Consider the following 19,710-nt stretch of genomic DNA (forward strand, 5'->3'; position numbering starts at 1 on the left):
ATTTATTAATTTCTGGGTGAATCATTGATCGCCCAACTGTAAAATTATAGTCCAATTGTTACTTGTGACGAGTGCATTAATATTGTCGTGCATATTTCATCAGCTTCAGCTCACTTATCCTGATAAATCGATTTAAAAATATTACTTTAGTGCGTGCTCCAGAGAACAAAAGCCTCAAGCAGTGCGGTTTTTGTTTACTTATCAGCCCGCACTCGGGCGAATCAATAAGTGTGAAGCTAGGTCGTTACAATAGCCATGGCTACTGTACAGTGTGATGTTTGCTCGCAGCGGATCTCCTCCGAAACTGATCGTGTATACTGTTTCGGAGGTTGCATGCGTATCTTGCACTCCAAATGCTCCGATCTGAATAATTCAGGAGTTAATGCAATAAAAAATAACGTTGCTCTAAAATTCATGTGTTTCGAGTGTCGTAAACAACAACTTAGTCTGAATGATGTTCTGATAAAGTGTGCTGAACTAACTGAGATGATCAAAGTTCTTGGTGATGCTGTTGGTGGCTTCGAAAATAAGCTTCACAATGTTGTAAAAGCTGGTATTTCAGAGGCTGAACGATCTCTGCTCACGCATGTGAAATCCGCTATCAAGAAAGCAGTAAAAAGTGAAGTGAGTGCCACCAAAACAGATATCTCCAAGACAAATAATTCGTATGCTAATGTAGTATCTGGTGATACTGATTTATCTTGCTCTAAACCGAAACGAAGTAGTACGAAAACAGTAGCTGGCAACTTAACAAAGCACAGCAATAATGGTTTTCCGACAATTATTGAAGGTGGTCTATTAAGATCTGGAAAACGCCGTAGAATTGATCGAGATGTTGCAGACGACCCTGAATTTGATTCCAATTGCTCCGATTTCACTGTGAAAACATCCAGTTCAAAATCAAAAGTGGTGAAAAAACTGGAACAAACTGTTATTTTTAAACCTAAGACATCACAGATTGCTGACATAACCAAAACTGACATTCGAAGCAATTTAGATCCAACCACGTTTTCTGTAACCAACGTGAAGCTCAAAGATCATGGAGCGGTGGCCGTAAGGTGTATCTCCAGTGACCATGCCTCAAAACTTGCATCTACTTCTAGAGATCTGTTATCAGAGAAGTATGACATCGAAATTCAAAAACCACTGAAGCCTAGGATAAAAATTATCGGAATATCTGAAGACTTCGACCAAAATGAATTTACTGAAAAAATAAAAAAGCAAAACAGTCTGCCTGAATCGTGTACTATAAAAATCATTAAATTTTATAAACGAGAGCATGTTCGGAATAATTCTGTTGCAGTAGTTTTTGAAACTGACGCCCGCACCTATAATTGCTTGCTGAAAATGCAATATGTGCTCATCGGTTGGGATCGTTGCCGAATTTATGAAGATGTCGATGTTTTCCGTTGTTACAATTGCTCCGAGTATGGTCATAAAGCGTCCACCTGCAATAAGCCTATTTGTTGTCCAAAATGTGCCGAAAACCACGTAGTTAAGGATTGCAACTCTAATTACGAGAAATGTGTTAATTGTATAAAATCTATCGAATCGTCACAATCTACCGTCGAAGCAACTGTAGCTTGCCACCCTGTATGGAGCATGGAATGCCCGCTTCTCCTGAAGCGCCTAAAAATGGCAAAGCTGAGAATTGACTATTCTTAGCAATTAGTCGATATTCTGGACTCCTCATGTTCGTATACCAGTGAAAACCCTGGTTTGTCAGGTAAAACTCTTGCACGTATATGTCCCCCCGAAGTTAGGATTGATACTGCACCATCGCTGAAAGAGATGTCTCAATTACAGATGTTACCACAAAACTGTTCACTTCGTCCAGGAGTATTTGTCGATTTTCCTGAGAGTAATAAGGAAGCCAGTGCCAACCCTGGTTTGTCAGGTAAAAACCAAGAACGTATATGTCTTCCCGAAGCTAGCCTTGATACTGCACATAAGTTAAAAAGAATTAAACCGTTGCAGCCTGCATCACACAACAACCTAAACGGTATCTGGCTGTATTATCAAAATGTTCGTGGTTTGCGCTCCAAAATTGATGCTGCTTTTGTAGCTATATGCGACAGCAACTTCGATATCATTGTGTTGACGGAAACTGGACTTGACGATCGGATTGAGTCTATTTGGCAGCTCATTTAACGTATTCCGCTGTGACCGGAACGAAAATAACAGCCTTAAATCTAGCTTTGGAGGAGTTCTAATTGCTGTATCGGATCGCTTCACTAGTATACGTGTACATGTAACTCATGAGTCAACTTTAGAACAGGTTTGTGTCTCGGTTTGTATTGGAAGCCGGAAGTTGCTACTTTGTGCAATATATATTCCACCGGATAAAAGTAGAGATGTTCCTACTGTTGACTCTCATATTGCATCAGTCCAAGAGTTATGCGACAGTGGCTCTACTGACGACATGGTTTTGGTCTGCGGAGATTACAATCAACCACGGTTAATTTGGATATCTGATGATGATAACATCCTTCCTGACAACATATCTCAGCTATCGCCTGCCAGTTCTGCCTTGTTAGATGGAATGGATTTCTTAAATCTAAAGCAGTTCAATCTACATACTAATCACCTAGGGCGTGTGCTCGATTTGGTTTTCGGTTCTGATGAACAGGAACTATGTATTGAGGAATCAGCTGCTCCACTTCTACCCATTGATGCTCACCACCCTCCATTGGTTATTTCGTTCCAACAACCTACTGCAGCACCCTCATTAAGTGTGGGAGTTAGTGAAGTCCAGCCGCTGAACTACCGCAAAATTGATTATTCAAAGTTGGCAGAGTATTTATTCAGCCTTGATTGGCAATCATTATTAGGATCATCTAACGCTGATACAATGGCACTTATGTTTTGTAGTATTTTACAAGACTGGCTTGGAGCTAATCTTCCTGTCACACGTAGACCGATCTCCCCGCCTTGGAGTACGCCACTTTTGCGTTCATTGCGCCGAAAACGAAATGCATGCCAGCGCAAACTTCGCCGTAGACGTTCGACTGTTACTACCCACGATTTTCATGCCGCCAGCACTGCTTATCGGAACCTTAACGCTGTCCTATACAGATCTTATGTTCTGCGAGTTCAAGCAGGCTTGCGACATAATCCTAAAGGCTTTTGGAATTACGTTAACTCTAAACGGAAAACATCAAAAATACCTCCTAATGTCTACTTTGAAGATGTGACTGCATCTTCAACTGCGACCGCTTGTGAATTGTTTGCGAATCACTTTGCCTCTGTTTTCGCTTCCTGCTCTGCAACCGAGTCTGAGTTGACTTCTGCCTTAGCTACTGTACCGCAGAATGTTGCTGATTTGAGTACCTTTTATGTGTCACCGGATATGGTACTTAATGCTATCAAAAAACTTAAAAGCTCGTTCTCTCCTGGTCCAGATGGAATTCCGGCTGTTGTGTACTGCCGCTGTGCTGTCGCTTTAGCTGAACCTCTATCTCAAATTTTCAATCGATCGTTTAGTGAGGCAAGGTTTCCTGAAGTTTGGAAACAATCTTACATGTTTCCAGTATTCAAAAATGGAGACCGACGAAATGTTCAGCAGTACCGTGGAATTGCAAATCTTTCAGCCGGAAGTAAATTATTTGAAATTATCGTCTACCAGTTTATTCTCCGCCAAACCACTAGTTACATTTCACCTGACCAGCATGGATTTATGCCAGGCCGATCCGTTTCAACTAATCTACTGCAATTTGCGTCAACTTGCATTAACCATATAGAAGAGGAAGCACAGGTCGACGTTATATATACTGATTTGAAAGCAGCCTTCGATCGTATCGATCACGAAGTTCTTCTTCGTAAGCTCAGTTTACTTGGCGCCACACACCAGCTAACTACTTGGCTACGATCTTACCTCACCCAAAGAATTATACGTGTTAAATTAGGTTCTTGTGAATCGTCCGCATTCACCAATAGATCAGGTGTGCCACAAGGTAGTAATCTGGGTCCCCTGCTGTTTACTCTCTTTTTCAATGATGTGGCTACGGTTTTGGGTGCTGGATGCAAGCTTATATATGCTGACGATCTCAAGCTCTATCTAGTAGTAAAGTCGATTGAAGACTGCTATCGATTACAAACCGTATTAAATAGTTTCGTGAAGTGGTGTCGCTCCAATCTGCTGATCATTAGCATCGCTAAATGTTCCGTAATGACATTTCATAGGAAGAGCAATCCGATCATCTTCAGTTACAGCATTGATGGTATAAACCTACATAGAGTCAGTGAAATCAGCGATCTCGGCGTTATTTTTGACCACAAACTGAATTTTAACTCTCATATAGCTAACATAACTAAGAAAGCGTATAGGCAACTGGGATTCATTTCAAAAATATCCCGCGACTTTACTGACCCATATTGTTTGAAATCACTTTATTGCTCTTTAGTCAGGCCAATACTTGAGTTTGCATCGCCAGTTTGGAATCCACATCAGCTAACTTGGAGCTTGAAACTTGAAAGAATTCAGAAAAGGTTCATACTATTAGCGCTCAAGAATCTACCATGGCGTGATCCGCAGAACCTTCCACCATACAAAGATCGTTGTCAGCTACTAAACCTTGAATCATTAGAACGTCGTCGTCGTATACAACAAGCCGTAACAGTAGTGAAAATCCTGAATGGTGAAATTGATGTACCCGAACTGCTATCCCGTATAGATCTACGAACCTCTAGGAGAACTCGCGATGTATCGTTACTATCGACAAGATTTCATCGCACAAGTTTTGGATATCACGAGCCAATTACTTCTATGATACGCACTTTTTCACAAGTAGATAGTGTCTTCGAGTTTGGCGACTCATCAGAAAAATTTGCATCCATCATACGCAGACTACAACTTCTGTGATATATTTTATTTTATTTAATTTTTGTATGTATTCTGCTTTTAATCAACGACAATTATATTAGTGTTATGTGTATTATGTCATTATTTTTAGTATAGTTGAAAAGATAGTGGTTTTTATGCCTGTTTGAGAACTATGCCATTGGATGTGTTGGTAAACTCAAATGGGCTTTTTCCCACTCAAATCATTTAGACTGCAATGTCCGATGATTCAAAACAAATAAATAAATAAATAAATAAATAAATAAATAACGATAAAATTCGTGTTGTGGTAAATAATTTGAAACACGCGAATGATATTGTCTCTTCGGAACATTTCATTAAAGAGTATAAAGTTTACATACCCTCCAAAGATGTCGAAATTGACGGTGTTGTTACCGAAGCGAGTCTTTCGGTAGATGATTTACTCAAGCATGGTGTTGGTCGTTTCAAGAACTCTATGCTTGAGGGTGTGAAAATACTGGAGTGCAAACAACTGTACTCAGTAGTTTATGAAGAGGGAAAAAAAGTTTATCGCCCATCAGACTCGTTTCGAGTGACATTTGCCGGATCTGCGTTGCCGTCCCATGTCTATGTCGATAAAATTCGCCTCCCTGTTCGGCTTTTTGTTCCAAATGTAATGAATTGTACGAACTGCAAAAAATTCGGCCACACAGCTACTTACTGTAGTAATAAACCAAAATGTATTAAGTGTGAAGGGCCTCATAAAGATAATGATTGCAACAAGGAAATTGAAAAATGTATTTATTGTGGGGAAAGTCCTCATGAGGATATTTCAGTATGCACTGCATTTAAAGTGCACAATGACAAAATTAAGCTTTCTTTAAAAGCACGGTCTATGCGCACATATGCAGAAATGCTTAAAACGGTCATTGATGTCCCCCCTTTGGAAACCGAAAACGGGTTTTCAAATCTAGAGGAACCAGAGGACTCTGACTCTGACGAAAATAGTGAAGATAATTCGTTTATCACTACCCAAGGGTCAGTTAAGAGAAAGAAGTCTTCTTCCAAATTACCAAAAAAGACACCTAAAATTTCATCTTCAAAAAAAGATCCCCGTGTTAAACAAAAAAAGTCAAAACCAAAGACTGTGCCTCCTGGTTTGTCAAATTCACAAACCAATCCAGGATCTAGCACAGAGAAAGGTAATAATCCTGTGGGCTCCATTTCACAGCCACCAACAGGATTACTAAAGTTTTCGGAAATTGTTGAATGGATTTTCTCAGCATTCAATATATCTGAACCCTTGAAGACCCTCATAATGGCATTCCTTCCAATAGCTAGAAATTTTTTGAAGCAGTTATCAGCTCAATGGCCAATTGTCTCAGGTTTTGTATCTTTTGATGGATAATTTATCACCCGCCGCAAATGATACAATCACTGTCCTGCAGTGGAATTGTCGAAGCATCATGCCAAAACTTGATTCATTTAAAATTTTATTGCATAGTCAAAAATGTGATGTATTTGCTTTATGCGAAACATGGCTTACTTCAAACATAGCTTTAAATTTTAATGATTTCAACATTATATGTCTCGATAGAGACTCTCCGTATGGTGGAGTGCTTTTGGGAATTAAGAAATGCTATTCCTTTAATAGATTAAACATCCCTTCAACTTCTAGTATAGAAGTTGTTGCTTGCCAAATAAACATTAAAGGCAAAGATATTTCCATAGCTTCGGTTTATATTCCTCCAAAAGCACAAGTTGGACAGCGACAGCTTAATGAAATGGTTGAAGCCCTTCCTGCTCCACGATTGATTCTGGGGGATTTCAATTCGCACGGAATGATGTGGGGTTCCGTTTACAATGATAGTAGATCATCTTTAATACAAAACATTTGTGACAATTTCAGCATGACGGTATTAAATATGGGTAGCATCACACGGATCCCAAGACCTCCTGCACGCCCAAGTGCATTAGATCTATCTCTTTGCTCAATATAAATTCGACTAGATTGCACCTGGAAAATATTGCCTGATTTACACGGTAGCGATCATTTACCAATCATCATCTCAATTAGCAATAGCAATAGCATTGCTACTTCAGCTAGTATTCCATATGATTTGACGAAAAATATCGACTGGATTAAATACCAAAGTAGTATCTCTAGTATTTTGAATTCAATGGAAGAGCTCCCTCCACTTGAAGAATATGACTTCCTCATTTGTTCGATTCTGGAGGCAGCAGAACAATCCCAAACTAAACGCTTTCCTGGGCCAACGACTAACAGAAGGCCTCCCAACCCCTGGTGGGTCAAAGAGTGCTCAGAGGCTAAACTCGCAAAACAAAATGCTTGCAAGACGTTTCTAAAACGGGGAGGAGGAACTCCTCAGAATTTTGAAAAACTTATGGTTTTAGAAACCAAGTACAAGAGCATACTTCGAGCCAAAAAATGTAGCTATTGGAGACATTTTGTCGAAGGTTTGTCAAGAGAAACCTCAATGAGCACTCTTTGGAACACGGCCAGACGAATGAAAAATCTTAACGTGGGCAATGAGAGTGAGGAATACTTGAACCGATGGATATTTGACTTTGCTAGGAAAGTTTGCCCAGATTCTGTTCCTACGCAGAGCATTATACGGGAATCTCCTCCAAATAATGGTTTTATTAATAACCCATTTTCAATGATGGAATTTTCTATAGCACTTTTGTCTTGTAACAATAACGCTCCTGGGTTGGACAGAATTAAATTCAACTTGGTGAAGAATCTGCCCGACCTCGCAAAAAGACGTTTGTTGGAATTGTTCAACAAGTTTCTTGAGCAAAATATTGTTCCACCTGACTGGAGACAAGTGAAAGTTATCGCAATTCAAAAGCCGGGGAAACCAGCTTCCAATCACAACTCATATAGACCCATTGCGATATTGTCCTGCATCACAAAATTGTTCGAAAAAATTATTCTACGACACTTGGGTCGAGACGAACGGTTTGTTGTCAGATACTCAGTTTGGCTTCCGTAGAAATAAAGGGACGAATGATTGCCTTGCATTACTTTCGTCTGACATCCAAATTGCCTTCGCTCAAAAGCAACAAATGGCATCTGTATTTTTAGACATTAAAGGAGCATTTGATTCAGTTTCCATTGATGTTCTTTCAGACAAGCTCCACCAACATGGACTCCCAGCGGTTATAAATAATTATTTGCACAACCTTTTGTCAGAGAAACGCATGCATTTTTCACATGGCGATTTGGCAACACTCAGTTACATGGGTCTCCCGCAAGGCTCATGCCTCAGTCCGCTCCTCTACAATTTTTACGTGAATGACATTGACAGCTGTCTAGTAACCCCATGTACACTAAGACAAGTGGCAGATGATGGCGTGGTTTCAGTTACTGGACCCAAAGCTATTGATCTGCATAAACCATTGCAAGATACCTTAGATAACTTGTCCAATTGGGCTGTTCATCTTGGTATCGAATTCTCTGCGGAGAAAACAGAGTTAGTCGTCTTTTCAAGAAAGCATGATCCCGCGCAGCTTCAGCTTCATATGATGGAAAAAATGATCCAACAGGTTTTGACTTTCAAATACCTTGGGGTGTGGTTTGATTCCAAATGCACGTGGGGAGGACACATTAGGTATCTGATAACGAAATGCCAACAAAGAGTAAATTTTTTTCGAACAATAACAGGATCTTGGTGGGGTGCTCATCCGCAAGATCTAATAAAATTGTATCAAACAACGATACTTTCAGTGATGGAATATGGATGCGTTTGTTTTCGTTCCGCTGCAAACTCTCATATTATCAAACTTGAGCGAATTCAGTACCGTTGTTTGCGAATTGCCTTAGGCTGCATGCATTCGACACATACAATGAGTCTTGAAGTTCTGGCGGGAGTTCTTCCATTAAAAGATCGATTTTGGGAGCTTTCATCACGCCTGCTAATAAGATGTGAGGTGCTGAATCCCATGGTAATTAATAATTTCGAACGACTAGTCGAGCTTCGATCTCAAACAAAATTCATGACAGTATATTTTAACCATATGTCACAGGAAATCAACCCATCAAGATATATTCCTATCCGTGTCAGCATCCTAAGTGCCCCTGACTCAACTTTATTTTTCGATACATCCATGCAGCGCGAAGTGCGTGGAATCCCGGATCATCTACGCTCGACGGAAATCCCAAAAATATTTTCAAGTAAGTTCAGGCATATTGACTCTGAGAAAATGTTTTACACGTACGGATCGCGAATTGAAGAAGCGACAGGGTTTGGTATGTTCAACAATAATGTTTCGGCCTCATTTAGGCTTCAAGAACCTGCATCTGTTTATATAGCAGAGCTAGCAGCAGTTCATTATAGTTTGAGTGTAATCGTCACATTATCTCCAAACCATTATTTCCTCTTCACAGATAGTCTGAGTGCAATTGAAGCCATTCGCTCAAACATGACTGGCAAGACTGAACCGTTTTTCCTGCGCAAAATAAAACAGTTCCTGAACGACATATTGAACAATAATTATCTCATCACTATAGTCTGGGTCCCGGCTCATTGCTCCATTCCTGGCAATGAAAGAGCCGATATTTTAGCCTAACGTGGTGCTATTGAGGGTGGAATTTATGAGAGACCGATTGCTTTCAACGAATTCTATAGCTCGTCTCGCCAAAGAACACTTGCCAGCTGGCAATCTTCTTGGGATAAAGATGATCTGGGTCGGTGGATGCACTCAATTATTCCGAAAATATCGACAAAGGAATGGTTCAGGGGACTGGATGTGAGTAGAGATTTCATTCGTGTGATGTCCAGACTCATGTCCAATTACTACACGTTAGATGCACATCTCCTTCGAATTGGGCTCTCCGAGACTAATCAATGTGCTTGCGGAGAAGGTTATCGGGATATTGATCATGTCGTTTGGACATGCGTGGAGTATCGTGATGTCAGATCTCAACTAATAAATTCTTTGCGTACCCAAGGTAGACTATCCAATATCCCAGTTCGAGACATTTTTGCTTGTCGTGACCTTTCATACATGAAACTTATTTATCATTTTATAAAGAAAATTGGAGTTTCAATTTAATAAAGGCCCCTTTTAAGACTTAGTTCTGATCCCAGCTGCGTCCATGAGTTCAACCAATAGCTAAATTAGAATAAAAATTATGTAATGATACAAACAAACTCGAAACAGTTTATGAAATTATCAACAAAATATCTGAAAATAACAGCTTATTTTATAATTTATAGAAGTTAATCGTTTGGTTCAAATAATATTTCCGAGTAGATTTCATCATTAATGACGAGTTACCTAAGATGATATTTAAGCTATAAGAGAATATGTTTAAATAAATTCAAAGCGTTGTGACTATGTTAGAATTAAATTAGGATAAGAATATTATGTAAAAGTGATGCTACGGCGAAAAAAAACTTATGTAAACTGCCTTAAGAAATAAACGAATTTATTAAAAAAAATATACGTTTTAACGGTTGATACCAACAGGACTCTACCTGCTACTAGAAACAACCTCTTCGGTTGCATGTTTTTTGCGGAATGATTATTATTATTATAATTATGATTATAATAATAATAATAATAATAATAATAATTATTATTATTATTATTATTATTATTATTATTATTATTATTATTATTATTATTATTATTATTATTATTATTATTATTATTATTATTATTATTATTATTATTATTATTATTATTATTATTATTATTATTATTATTATTATTACTCAATCAACTGTTTCGAATAATGTTTCAAAACATGGTGGGATTCCGGCTCTGTTTCTTCAGTATCGAGCATGATCCATTTTGAAGTAACTTGAACATTACGCATGAGTACTGAAGTTCTTATTCGCATCGTTTAAAGTTTTGTTAGCCTTATATTTTGCTGTAAGTGAGAATAACCATAAGCAATTGTTTGTATTCTAATTATACCCCATCTACTTTGTCTTATTAGCTCCAATCATTTCACTACTTGCTAATAACCAAAATTTTATATTTTCAGCTTTTGCCACGATTATCAACTGGCGTTATGTTGGAAATTGAACGCATTCTAGATAACAAACCTGTAAGGCCACCTCCAATTTCCACACTTGCCCTTAGGTGACAATCAGCATGCCCTCCGGGACCACCAAGCTCCGCAGGTGTGCCTTGTGAGGAGGATTCTACAAAAGAAGAAGTGTGCATGGGAGAAGATCAGAAAGAATCACAAAAAGTCAGCTTTTGTGAAATTCAGTGACAACAGGGGAGTTTCAACAGTAACAAATTCTCTACGATATGTTCAATATTTTTGGATAATTCCAAAACCATTTGTAGGACAGATTCAGTAACATATGTTCAGGTTATAGAATCCTCTAACAGTTTTGAGATTTCACTTTCGTCCAATTTTCGCTTAGATAGAAATTTTGAAAATACCTTTGTAATTGAAAATAATACAATAAATTATAATAAGAATGCACGCCAATTAGATCGTAATAAGTCAATTGATTCCACAGTTGTTACTGCAAATGAACAAGAAAATAAATCAAAAAGTAGTAAATTTCAAATTTATCGAAATTCAGGTTTACTTAATTTTAAATCTTTTGATATGGGCTTGAAATCTATTTATGCATTTCTTAAATGTCACAAGAATAGCAACAACAAATGTCACAACGAAATATCACTACGTCAAATAAATAGTTGTGTCTTGCGAACACCGTATCTGAAAGTTGAAAATTTTGAAAATAAGAACAAACGTAAACTACTTCTTACTTATAATCAATCACCGAATGGCTCACAGCATCACAGAAGCTTTGAAACCATCAGTTGTCGATATTTAAGTACATATAATAAGAATAATTATGAAATATTTCCATCCCTACACTACTGTTCGCCTTATCTATCCGTAACCACTAACAATATTTATCGCTCATCCTCAATGGGCATCTTAGACAACGCCAACAGCAATCGACAAGAAAGTGTTCAAAAATCCTCTTTTAGATAAATGCCAGATAACCGAAAATCTATTGCATCAGATATTCTTCGTAAGGCTCGTGAACGTAAAGGAGACGAAGGAAAAACTGGTATTCACAAGGCCGCATTGCTAGAGGTGGAGCAAGAAGTCGTAGTAATAGTACGGCGAATTGAAGAAGTTAACTGAAGCAATGAAAGTGCAATCTAAATACTAAATAATTCTCCTATAAAAGTATCGTGCAAAAATTACTTTCAAATAAATACTTTTTGCGTTTTCAAAATTTAAAATTTGTTTTAATAAAGATAAAAACCTGTTTTAATCCACCTAGTGGTGTAATGATGCCTTTCTCATATCAATCATACTATCGTATATAATACTGTGGTATTCTTTAAAATAGTTTTCTTCAATTCTTGAAAGAATAACCGAAATCGGGATGTTTGACCGTCTACTGATAAAAACTATCAATTGGGAAAGTTTTGAGGGCGATTTAGAAAACTTTTTACGGTTTTTCGCCTTTTTCAGTGATGCTAAAAAATTTTTAACATTCTTTACCCTATATTTCCAGATCCGGAAGTCAGATTCGGATAAAATTTAAGAATTACGTATGGGACCACTGGACCTTTCATTTGAACATAAGTTTGTTTGCACATTTAACCCCATAACTCCGGAACCGGAAGTCGGATCCAAATAATATTCAGGAATTTTGTATGGGCCCACAAGACCTTTCATTTGAATCTAAGTTTGTGAAAATCGGTTCAACCATCTCCGAGAAAAGTTAGTGCAAAAAAACGTTACATACACACTTACCCACATACACACACATCCACACAAGGACATTTTGCGTACTCGATGAACTGAGTCGAATGGTATATGAAACTCGGCCCTCCGGGCGTCGGTTCAAAAGTCGGTTTTCACAGTGATTGCATAAACCTTTCTATATTAGAAAGGCAAAAACTATATATATATATATATATATATATATATATATATATATATATATATATATATATATATATATATATATATATATATATATATATATATATATATATATATATATATATATATATATATACATATATATATATCTATATATATATATATATATATATATATATATATATATATATATATATATATATATATATATATATATATATATATATATATATATATATATATATATATATATATATATATATATATATATATATATATATATATATATAATGCAGAAGTCATTCTTTGTGAGCGCATCACGTTAGAACGGATGGATGGATTTACATGATCTCTCTCTCCAGTAGGTATTAAACCTCCTTATCATTTGTATCAATGGATTACAATGATCCATCAGAAACATTTATGCTTAACACTATAATTAAAACTAACACTTAAAACTTAATTTATAACACTACAACTAGTTGATGACACCAAGGTCAGTAATAGTGCTCTTGTTTAGAAGGTGATTAGATCAAATAAGTTATCAAATAGATGGTTGAAGACAGAAAAAAACGACGAGGTTAGAATCGGCATATAGATCTAATCAGTGATAAACAAAATTCATTGTGGAAGACAGAAAAAAGAGGAAAGGACGACCGAGTTAATTTAGGCGAGCGAAACTAGTTAGTTTCAAATGAAGATGATAGAGAGACGGAGTTGGGGTTGAACGAAAATAAAACATTACGGGTCCAAACAAATCCTAATCTGACAAGTGAATATGAAACAATCGTTTAATCATATATCGAGATAAATTATGGTAGACATTGGAACAGTTGTTGAACGTTCGGCACATACTGGAGAACGGTTCATTATAACCATAATTTGTTCTTACGGTAAGTAATCTCAAAAAGGGATGAGAACTCGATGCGTCGATGAATGTCGATACTAATCAACTGCAGGAGTTCGGAACAATCGATACGTGATTGAAGCAAATCAGCAACGAAAGTTGCCTTGGAGACATTCCGACGAACAAATAACCGATCAAACCGAAGTTTCTGAGTTGAGTGAGATTTTAAACAGTATCGACAGTGGAATCAGAAGGCTGTTCGAGCACTTTTTCAATACCAAAGAAGAAACACCATTCGACCCAGCTTTAGAAGATAGTTTCATTTCAGAGCACCCGTAATAGCTGTCGTTATGATTGGATGAGGGCCAATCGTGGAACGGCGAGGAATATTTATAATGGCATTGAAGATCAGATCATGCGATAATTTTTCATTACAGAATACATTACAGTTTAGTTATAATAATAATAATAATAATAATAATAATAATAATATCAAAAATATTAATAATAATAATAAAAATAATAATAATAATAATAATAATTATAATAATAATAATTATAATAATGACAATAAAAAAATTATGATAATGCTATTAATAATATAAATAACTAGCTGACCAGTCGAACTTCGTTTTGCCCTAAAATTATTTGTTCAAATTTATGTTTTCAGATAGCAAAATTGTGGACTAAGTGGTTAACATTTCTCTCCATTATTTTTCTGATTAACCTACAATCAACGGAATTCGACACACATTCGCTTCAGCCCAGAAGAGAAAAACCACCAGAAATTAATGTGAAAATGTTAAATACTTCTGTTAAGCAAAAATTGAGCAAAGGTACAGATTATCATATCATCCTTTGTATCAAAGCACTGAACAGAGATCTCTCTCTAATGGCTTCGACATGAAGGATATAAGGTGCCACGTTTTCTCTTCCAGATATGATTCTTGCTTTCGGTAATCGATGAAAAAGCTCACTAACCAGAGTTTTGTATAGACAAACTTAACAATATGTTGAAAAGTTTGTTTTCTAGAGTTCTTTATTTGGTAGAGTAGGATATATTTACAATTTGTATTTAGCCAAAGTAACCAAAATTACAAAGTATTCTGAACAGTCCGTTTTTAGGGAATTACTTGAATTCACCCAACACAACAGAACTAACTTTGAATAGTTCCTTGTAAAGCTTTTAAGTAGCGACAAAGTTTTCTCAGAAATTCGTTTAAGTTGCCAAAAATTGCCACGCGTACTCTCTAGCTCTATTAAGGTAGCGCTTCGCCGTGGTCAGGTCGAAGCGAGACAACTCACTGCTTTCTCTTGCTTTGTCGCCGAAATTTCACCCTAAATTGCGAATTTCTCCAATACTATCCCGATTCACGAAAAATCAAAAACATACGATTGTAGGTAAACGATTTTACTATGCATTTGGCGAAAAATATCAGTTAGAAAGCTTTTCTTTCGCGAGATTTCGTGCGAGTTTTGTGAAACGTTTTGTTTTCTTTTTTCCTTTTCTCGCTATAAGCAACTCGCATAAGTAGGGATGTGCTACGTTTTCAACAAAGCGTCAAAGCTAGTAGCGATGAAAATCATTACTGATTTCTGGTTCTACTGAAACATGAATAGAAATTATTTTACAAAGTAGTAACACTTACTTACATTTTTTACTCATCTATGTTCAACGTTTACGCAGAGAGAACGGACAACGAAAACAAAAGAAATGTTGTTAGCGTCTACCGCATGTGGCATTTTGCACACCCCAATGCATGCGTTGACATTGTGTGCGTGCGAAAGAATAAGGAAAAACTCATTTATTTTTGTAACTCGCACGAAATCTTTCGATAAAAACGTTTATCAGGCACAATTTATATACGAATCGATAGAAAAATTAATTATCTAGAATCGTATGTTCTTGGAATTTCCGTTTTCTTCCCCGTTTTCTCACAATTTTGGGTGAATTGCGTGAAACCCCGGGATAGGCAGCGAACTCCCGTGACCACGGCGAAGCGCTACCTTAAAGTGGATATAATTTAGGTACTGTGAAACTTTTTGTTGCTTGGTGAGACGACGCTTAAATTTTAATTTGATATTGATCTTAAAAATTTGAACATTCTTCACAGAATAATGCATAGAAAATGTCAGTCTCTATTCATTATGGTAATCCTCTTGAACATTGATCTAATCAACACAATTCAAGGAATATCTCTTAGTTTGACCTTAGCGCTTCTACAGAATTTTCTTTTCATTGATTAATTCAAAAATATTCTGATTTGATAAACTTTCACTCACAATTGCCAATATTATTTATCTGACTCCATTACACACAATCCATCAACTGGTGAACGATATCAGAACATTTTCTCCTGGCTATTTCTAAAACAGTATACATTCCGCCAGTCGTTTATTTCGTTTTCGTTTAATTCTAAATTTAACCCAGTTTCCTCCCTAACTGCTGTCAAACCGTTTCAACATTGTTGAACTAAAAATCGAATCAGTTTCGAACCTGGTTCTTATATCAGGTTTGTTCAGATCCTCGTTGCTAAGTGCGAAACCAAGTTTCGTTAAAAAGTGTTTGATGAAACTACCCTGGTTCAGTTTTAGTTTTCTCAAGCGAAAACGATATTAGTAAGCAATAATGTTGATATCCAATTAAGCACGTGGCTCGGAATGACGAATAACATTAATCTAGTATGCATGCGGAAACTTCACACAAAACAACTCGTTGCGCGCCAAAAGATTCTTTCAACGATCTAGTATTTTTTCTTTCGACGGCCAAGCACTTGTGCAACTCGTTGCGCGCCAAACATCAATCGTAGATCTAGGAATCATTGGCGACTTTTTCAACGGAAAATTCCATTCTCCATACAAAACAACTTTATGGATTTTTCCAACGTTTCCGGAAAATTTTCCAAATTTTTTTGATGCACGGACCCAGCGGGAAGAAACTAATCAAACAAAAAACGAATCATGTAAATCCATCCATCCGTTCTAACGTGATGCGCTCACAAAGAATGACTTCTGCATTATATATATATATATATATATATATATATATATATATATATATATATATATATATATATATATATATATATATATATATATATATATATATATATATATATATATTATATATATATATATATATATATATATATATATATATATATATATATATATATATATATATATATATATATATATATATATATATATATATATATATATATATATATATATATATAATGCAGAAGTCATTCTTTGTGAGCGCATCACGTTAGAACGGATGGATGGATTTGCATGATTCGGTTTTTGTTTGATTAGTTTCTTCCCGCTGGGTCCGTACATAAAAAAAATTTGGAAAATTTTCCGGAAACGTTGGAAAAATCCATAAAGTTGTTTTGTATGGAGAATGGAATTTTCCGTTGAAAAAGTCGCCAATGATTCCTAGATCTACGATTGATGTTTGGCGCGCAACGAGTTGCACAAGTGCTTGGCCGTCGAAAGAAAAAATACTAGATCGTTGAAAGAATCTTTTGGCGCGCAACGAGTTGTTTTGTGTGAAGTTTCCGCATGCATACTAGATTAATGTTATTCGTCATTCCGAGCCACGTGCTTAATTGGATATCAACATTATTGCTTACTAATATCGTTTTCGCTTGAGAAAACTTAAACTGAACCAGGGTAGTTTCATCAAACACTTTTTAACGAAACTGTGTTGGTTTCGCACTTAGCAACGAGGATCTGAACAAACCTGATATAAAAACCAGGTTCGAAACTGATTCGATTTTTAGTTCAACAATGTTGAAACGGTTTGACAGCAGTTAGGGAGGAAACTGGGTTAAATTTAGAATTAAACGAAAACGAAATAAACGACTGGCGGAATGTATACTGTTCTAGAAATAGCCAGGAGAAAATGTTCTGATATCGTTCACCAGTTGATGGATTGTGTGTAATGGAGTCAGATAAATAATATTGGCAATTGTGAGTGAAAGTTTATCAAATCAGAATATTTTTGAATTAATCAATGAAAAGAAAATGCTGTAGAAGCGCTAAGGTCAAACTAAGAGATATTCCTTGAATTGTGTTGATTAGATCAATGTTCAAGAGGATTACCATAATGAATAGAGACTGACATTTTCTATGCATTATTCTGTGAAGAATGTTCAAATTTGTAAGATCAATATCAAATTAAAATTTAAGCGTCGTCTCACCAAGCAACAAAAAGTTTCACAGTACCTAAATTATATCCACTTTAAGGTAGCGCTTCGCCGTGGTCACGGGAGTTCGCTGCCTATCCCGGGGTTTCACGCAATTCACCCAAAATTGTGAGAAAACGGGGAAGAAAACGGAAATTCCAAGAACATACGATTCTAGATAATTAATTTTTCTATCGATTCGTATATAAATTGTGCCTGATAAACGTTTTTATCGAAAGATTTCGTGCGAGTTATAAAAATAAATGAGTTTTTCCTTATTCTTTCGCACGCACACAATGTCAACGCATGCATTGGGGTGTGCAAAATGCCACATGCGGTAGACGCTAACAACATTTCTTTTGTTTTCGTTGTCCATTCTCTCTGCGTAAACGTTGAACATAGATGAGTAAAAAATGTAAGTAAGTGTTACTACTTTGTAAAATAATTTCTATTCATGTTTCAGTAGAACCAGAAATCAGTAATGATTTTCATCGCTACTAGCTTTGACGCTTTGTTGAAAACGTAGCACATCCCTACTTATGCGAGTTGCTTATAGCGAGAAAAGGAAAAAAGAAAACAAAACGTTTTACAAAACTCGCACGAAATCTCGCGAAAGAAAAGCTTTCTAACTGATATTTTTCGCCAAATGCATAGTAAAATCGTTTACCTACAATCGTATGTCTTTGATTTTTCGTGAATCGGGATAGTATTGGAGAAATTCGCAATTTAGGGTGAAATTTCGGCGACAAAGCAAGAGAAAGCAGTGAGTTGTCTCGCTTCGACCTGACCACGGCGAAGCGCTACCTTAATAGAGCTAGAGAGTACGCGTGGCAATTTTTGGCAACTTAAACGAATTTCTGAGAAAACTTTGTCGCTACTTAAAAGCTTTACAAGGAACTATTCAAAGTTAGTTCTGTTGTGTTGGGTGAATTCAAGTATGAGTAATTCCCTAAAAACGGACTGTTCAGAATACTTTGTAATTTTGGTTACTTTGGCTAAATACAAATTGTAAATATATCCTACTCTACCAAATAAAGAACTCTAGAAAACAAACTTTTCAACATATTGTTAAGTTTGTCTATACAAAACTCTGGTTAGTGAGCTTTTTCATCGATTACCGAAAGCAAGAATCATATGTGGAAGAGAAAACGTGGCACCTTATATCCTTCATGTCGAAGCCATTAGAGAGAGATCTCTGTTCAGTGCTTTGATACAAAGGATGATATGATAATCTGCACCTTTGCTCAATTTTTGCTTAACAGAAGTATTTAACATTTTCACATTAATTTCTGGTGATTTTTCTCTTCTGGGCTGAGGCGAATGTGTGTCGAATTCCGTTGATTGTAGGTTAATCAGAAAAATAATGGAGAGAAATGTTAACCACTTAGTCCACAATTTTGCTATCTGAAAACATAAATTTGAACAAATAATTTTAGGGCAAAACGAAGTTCGACTGGTCAGCTAGTTATTTATACTATTAATAGCATTATCATAATTTTTTTATTGTCATTATTATAATTATTATTATTATTATTATTATTATTATTATTATTATTATTTTTATTATTATTATTAATATTTTTAATATTATTATTATTATTATTATTATTATTATTATTATTATTATTATTATTATTATTATTATTATTATTATTATTATTATTATTATTATTATTATTATTATAACTAAACTGTAATGTATTCTCTAATGAAAAATTATCGCATGATCTGATCTTCAATGCCATTATAAATATTCCTCGCCGTTCCACGATTGGCCCTCATCCAATCATAACGACAGCTATTAAGGGTGCTCTAAAATGAAACTATCTTCTAAAGCTGGGTCGAATGGTGTTTCTTCTTTGGTATTGAAAAAGTGCTCGAACAGCCTTCTGATTCCACTGTCGATGCTGTTTAAAATCTCACTCAACTCAGAAACTTCGGTTTGATCGGTTATTTGTTCGTC

General features: G+C 36.0%; 1 protein-coding gene across 15 annotated transcripts in view; it reads left to right on the top strand.

Annotated features, from left to right (window-relative positions):
* The window catches only part of LOC131437703 (voltage-gated potassium channel subunit beta-2), a 565,459-nt gene extending 552,986 nt beyond the window's left edge, over positions 1-12,473 (top strand). For 14 of the 15 annotated variants that reach the window (XR_009230813.1, XM_058607211.1, XM_058607208.1 and 11 more), the window contains one exon: positions 10,821-12,055. Coding sequence is in view for 14 of the 15 variants with exons in the window: in XM_058607211.1 (XP_058463194.1) it covers positions 10,821-10,922 (102 nt within the window). In the remaining variant the exon portion in view is untranslated. Of the gene's footprint in view, positions 1-10,820; positions 12,056-12,333 lie in introns of those variants that run through there. The other variant, XM_058607212.1, reaches the window with a different exon arrangement.
* The last annotated feature ends 7,237 nt before the right edge of the window (positions 12,474-19,710 follow it).

Source organism: Malaya genurostris, chromosome 3 (assembly GCF_030247185.1).
Source record: "Malaya genurostris strain Urasoe2022 chromosome 3, Malgen_1.1, whole genome shotgun sequence".
Lineage (NCBI taxonomy): Eukaryota > Metazoa > Arthropoda > Insecta > Diptera > Culicidae > Malaya > Malaya genurostris.